The following is a 5375-nucleotide window of genomic DNA, read 5'->3' as shown; positions in this document are numbered from 1 at the left end:
GTCTACTTGTTTCAATCGTTAATTCTTCGAATCAATTAAACTTTGAGAATATTAATTAAACTTCCCTATTATTTAGTTCATCGTTGTATGCAGATCTCATGTATCTCCTTTATATATATATATATATATATATATATATATATATATATGACAACTTGTAACTTAATATTACATTTATTTTTATGGGAAACGGACAAGCATCTTAAAATATTTGTTACAATAATCCTTTAACCTGTCGTTACACCTAATCTGCTGAAATTCTGCATGGTCCCACGGGCATTATTACATCTTCCCATGAGCCATCCGATTGGACTGCTGAGCACACAGCTACCAAGTTGTTGGTCCTCCGACAAGAAAAACGACCGACGGGAGGAGGAGGTGTTGTGATTCTTTTTATTTTTATATAACACAGAAACCAAATCTCATTCAATTTGCACGCTTTGAATTGACTTATAAGAACAGAGAATGTAACACTTCATGCCTTGAAAGAGCAATCCTCCGGTTTTGGGCTGGCCAAATATAGAAAAATAAACGACCTCATTATTACATCTTACAGATCAATGAATTAAAATAAATTTGTTAGGTGCTTGTCGTTTATTTTAATTTTTAATATTATAACATCAAAACCATTAAGAAATCCTAAAAAAATTTAATTTAATATTTATTCAGATTAAAGACACAAAAAAGTAAAGTAGGAACACTCCAAAAGACAGCATTACAAGTGGCCTAAAATCAAATAAAATAGAAAAGAAGATGAGATGTCAAAGTTTTTATGAGGTAAGCCTGTGGTTTTGTTGACTGAGATCAGACGGGCGATTCTTTTTTAAAGCAAAATTTCCCGCGATCCATTTCATTAACAGAGTCTATGTTAAACGTGCGTCTCTCCCTCCCTCTGTGAGACGGTGTCTCCCTTCCCCTAATCGTCTCGTGTATCGGTCACCTACTGGTCACTTGCAACTATTCATGGCCATGGCTTTATAGCTCTCTGATTTTCCCAGGTTTTCTATTCCCATTCTTCAATTCTTCAGAACATACAGACATATATCCACACTATCAAGCTTGGCTAGGGCTGTTTTTGTGTGTGTTCTAACAACAAATTCGGCATCCAAAACATTTTACTATTTCATAAGAAACTAGCAAAGCAGCTCACGCGATTCCAAGTTATCTTCTTTTATCTTCAACTTTCCTTTTATCGTAAACCAAACATACTAGTTGATTGTCTTGTCTTTTTTCTAAACCCTGCTTGAGTCCATCCATTTCTGATTTCTGGTGGGAATTTGACAGAAAATCTACAACTTTCCCTGGAGATTTTTTCTCCAATTTCCCCAGGGAAGTGGAAAACATAGTCTTTCCTCGTGATCAAATTCATGTCAGAAGAAATCAGGGTTTTATCAGAGAGAGAGAGACAGTAAAATGGAAGCTGGCGAAGGAGTGATAGACAAGAAAGGAACAAATGACCTGGTGATTCACATTTCATCCACGAATCAAGATGCTACTGCTAAAGCTTACTCCTTTTCGAAGAATTCCCAGTTGGGTTCTTCTCCAAAAGACTCATCATCAAATCTTGAGCTAACAGAGTTCGAGAATCTGTCGGTGAGAGTTCAAACATCTCCTTCTTCAGAGATACCAAAGCGAAGCCCAGCTCCGAGTCCAACACCACACAAGCCTCCAAAAATCCCAACAACAGACTCCATAACAAGAAGAAAATCACTTGCAAGGTCTGAATTTTCGAAGCCAAAATCAAGACTGGTAGAGCCATCCTATCCATATGATGCAATCTTAAAGGAAGAGATGAAGACCGGCCAGTCGGGGAATTCAAGCTCACCGCTTAATGTTGCTTCACCAAATCGCACACTTGGTGTTACTACACCAAGGGATAACTTGAGGTCAGCTCCAATCACCCCAAAAACACCCTTGATTGGAACGCCAGGACTAGACGATGATGATGATGAGGAGGTCTATAAGACGGCAATTCTTAATTTGGGCAAAATTACAGGTAAGAAATGGAAAGTATTACCCTTGATTGAGTTAGTTGCATTTGTGTGCATTATGGGACTGTTAATTGCCAGCTTGACTGTTGACGGATTGCTGAATTCAAAGATTTGGAGTTTGAAGTTATGGAAATGGGGTGTGCTCGTATTAGTTATTTTCTGTGGTAGATTATTTACCGAGTGGTTTATGAATGTTTTGGTTTTCTTGATTGAAAGGAACTTCTTGCTTAAGAAGAAGGTGCTTTATTTTGTATATGGGTTGAAAAAGAGTGTTCAGGCTTGTATTTGGCTAGGCTTGGTACTGCTAGCTTGGGGTTTGTTGTTTGAAAGTGGAGTTAAACGATCCAGGCGAACTACCAAGAGTCTGAATAACGTTACAAGAGCCCTTGCTGGTTGTCTCATCGGGGCTGCTATATGGCTGGCGAAAACCTTTTCACTTAAGTTACTAGCTTCTTCTTTTCATGTTACCAGATTCTTTGATAGAATTCAGGAATCAATATTTCATCAGTATGTTCTCATAACTCTTTCTGGGCCTCCCGTGATGGAGATGGCTGAAAGCATTGCGAGCACTAGGACGCTGCCGGGCCAGTTGAGTTTTACGAACACTAACAAACGGAATGAAGAGAAAAAAGAAGAGGTGATTGATGTTGATAAGCTTAAGAAAATGAAACATGGGAAGATCTCTGCTTGGACCATGAAGGGATTGATTAATGTGATTAGTGGTTCTGGCTTATCCACCCTCTCCAACAACCTTGACCAGAGTGATGAGGAGGATGGTGAGAAGAAGGATGAAGAGATAACTAGTGAGTGGGAAGCAAGGGCTGCGGCATATAAGATTTTCAGGAATGTGGCAAAGCCTCATTGCAAGTGAGGATATCTGCCCTTTAAAATCCCTGCAATTTATTCGTTAAAATGAAATTGAAGATAGTTTAATCTGCAATGATCTCACTTTCTTTCCTGTTTAATGTGCTAGGTACATCGAAGAAGATGACCTCTTGCGGTTCATGAAAAAGGAAGAGGTGGACAACGTAATTCCACTCTTTGAAGGAGCAACAGAAACTCGAAAGATCAAGAGATCAGCTTTAAAAAATTGGCTGGTTAGATCTTTATCAAATCTGTTCTTACAAATGGTCCATGGGCAACCAAGCTCTTTTTTCTTTCCTGCCTTGCCTAGATATTTTCAAGACTAGAGATAGTGCCAGTGCCAGTACACTTGTCCTCAGCTACTTGTTTTGTCTTCGCGTGCACTTTGGTTTACTGTTAGTAAAAACTTCAACTAAATCTTATTCGTAAACTGCTATGAGCTTATGCATGAAGGTGCTTAATTTTTAAAGAAATTTGGCGTCAGTTTGCCTACCAAATCATCATAGTCTTAAGTCATGTTTCTCAACGGACTATATTATGAATTGGGGTATAGAACACTAGACTTGTTGAAGTGAACTTTTTGAATATTTGCTCATGCAACATGGTTCCTGTTTGCAGGTGAATGTTTATAATGAGCGCAAATCATTGGCACACTCCTTGAATGACACAAAAACAGCCATTGAGGAGCTGAACAAATTGGCTTCTGCTGCTGTGCTTGTTGTGATCGTTGCTGTGTGGTTGCTTGTGATGGGATATTTAACAACCAAAGTGCTTGTCTTCATTTCATCTCAATTATTACTCGTGGTTTTCATTTTTGGTAACAGTGCCAAGACCGTGTTCGAAGCTATCATATTTGTGTTCGTCATGCACCCATTTGATGTTGGTGATCGTTGTGTCATTGATGGAGTGCAGGTATGTGTCCCTGATCCTTACACCATTAAAATGCGGAGGTCAACCATGTACACTGACACTCTGACTGGCTCGTTGCAGATGGTTGTTGAAGAGATGAACATTTTGACCACTGTCTTTTTAAGATACGACAATGAGAAAATATTCTATCCAAATACAGTTCTTGCTACCAAACCTATCAGCAACTTTTACAGGAGCCCAGAAATGAGTGATTCTGTGGAATTCGCTGTTGATATATCCACTTCGATAGAGACTATTGGAGCTCTGAAAGCTAGGATAAAAACGTACGTTAAGTCTTTTACAGATGTCTTTTATCCCTCTTATTGTCATTTCATACACAAACGATTGATTTAGACAGAGATTCCATATACGTATCATATAAGTGGAGGGGGGCTGGTGAAGATCGGCAGAGGGGATTAGCCTGATTTACTACATTTTGTTTCTTCTCTGTTTTGATGTGGTCGACCATGTATTCTCTTAACTTGTTCCTCCTGTCAATTGTCATTGAGTGGCTTTGTTTTGATGTATCAGGTACTTGGAGAGCAAGCCACAGCACTGGCGGCCTGGTCACAGTGTTCAAGTTAAAGAGATTGAGAATGTGAATAAGATGAGAATGGCCCTCTATGTTAATCACACTATAAACTTCCAGAACAGTGGAGATAGGGGAAACAGAAGATCTGATCTGGTGTTTGAGTTGAAGAAATGTTTCGAAGATCTTGGTATTAAGTACCATCTTCTGCCTCAACAAGTTCACCTCAGCTATGTCGGGACAACAGCTTCAGTAGCTCCAACGCTTGCAAGATGATGGTCCCTCTTCTTTGTCCCAAGTTTCTTCACCTTATTTTCTTTCTCTGCTTCACTTCTCGTGCCTGAAATCTGAATTTCAGTCGACTTGGCGGTGGCTGGTGTCTTTGAAGCTGGGATTTTCTTTGCCATATTTGGGGGTTGAAAAAATAATTGCATTTGCCATGTGTTTTCTCGTCACCGGAGAGAAATGTGATTTTTGTACCTCTTCTCTTCTATTTGTCGCTCGAGGCTGTGATTTTTATTATTCTCTTTCATATTTTTGTTTTCTTCTCCATTTCAGCATCTTGTTTCCCATCATTCTGATTATCCTCTTTTTGTCTAGTTTAAAATGCCTTGGGCTCTTCTTGGTTCCGATGCATAGTCAACCTGATTATTTAAAATGCCTTGGGCTGGGCTTAAAAGGCTTTAAACCTAAACTCTGGGCATTTCAATCCACTGGACACGCTGGTCCCATTGGAAAGGCCCAACCAGTTCTTACAAGTGAAGGGATATCCAAATATGCAGTGCTGGGATTGCCAACCACGAGAACTCTCCTCCAAATTTCAAACTTGATGGTGATTGGTCCAATCCGATAACCTTATCCACCAATGTCCAACGGAGAAGCTGCCACGTAGGACACATCAAGATGACTAGTCTTCCTGATATCTCAAATTTCCACCTCTCGTTACCCCCTTCCCTCCCCCACCAACTTGTAAGGCAACCATTACAATAGCATCTTCACCAATTATATTGGTAATTTCACCAAAAGAAAGCTTCTTGTCGAGTAGAGAGTAGAGAGGGCAGGAGCAAAGATCAGAGAAACAA

At 39.6% G+C, this 5375-nt stretch overlaps 1 protein-coding gene across 2 annotated transcripts; it reads left to right on the top strand.

Moving 5' to 3' along the window:
• The first annotated feature begins 820 nt into the window (after positions 1 to 820).
• On the top strand, positions 821 to 5109 carry LOC118048060 (mechanosensitive ion channel protein 10). Of its 2 annotated transcripts, XR_004687421.2 has the most exons (6): positions 821 to 2858; positions 2965 to 3088; positions 3474 to 3767; positions 3846 to 4048; positions 4296 to 4760; positions 4894 to 5109. XR_004687421.2 is itself a non-coding variant. In XM_035057583.2 (5 exons), the coding sequence occupies exons 1-5, from the start codon at positions 1414 to 1416 to the stop codon at positions 4567 to 4569; spliced, it is 2340 nt and encodes a 779-aa protein (XP_034913474.1). In that variant the 5' UTR covers positions 821 to 1413; the 3' UTR covers positions 4570 to 4853. The 2 variants fall into 2 exon arrangements, 1 of the variants encoding a protein (XP_034913474.1); XM_035057583.2 differs by lacking the exon at positions 4894 to 5109 and having other exon boundaries at positions 4296 to 4853.
• The last annotated feature ends 266 nt before the right edge of the window (positions 5110 to 5375 follow it).

Source organism: Populus alba, chromosome 6 (genome assembly GCF_005239225.2).
Source record: "Populus alba chromosome 6, ASM523922v2, whole genome shotgun sequence".
NCBI classification, from domain to species: Eukaryota; Viridiplantae; Streptophyta; class Magnoliopsida; order Malpighiales; family Salicaceae; genus Populus; species Populus alba.
This window is presented reverse-complemented; position numbering and strand designations above follow the sequence as displayed.

What these genes read in the sequence shown, in the direction of transcription:
- LOC118048060 (XM_035057583.2), top strand. Translation starts at nt 1,414, where the DNA reads ATGGAAGCTGGCGAAGGAGTGATAGACAAGAAAGGAACAAATGACCTG. An exon ending in CAGCTTTAAAAAATTGGCTG is followed by an intron (nt 3,089 to 3,473) that starts GTTAGATCTTTA and finishes TCCTGTTTGCAG; the next exon opens with GTGAATGTTTATAATGAGCG. An exon ending in GTGTCATTGATGGAGTGCAG is followed by an intron (nt 3,768 to 3,845) that starts GTATGTGTCCCT and finishes GGCTCGTTGCAG; the next exon opens with ATGGTTGTTGAAGAGATGAA.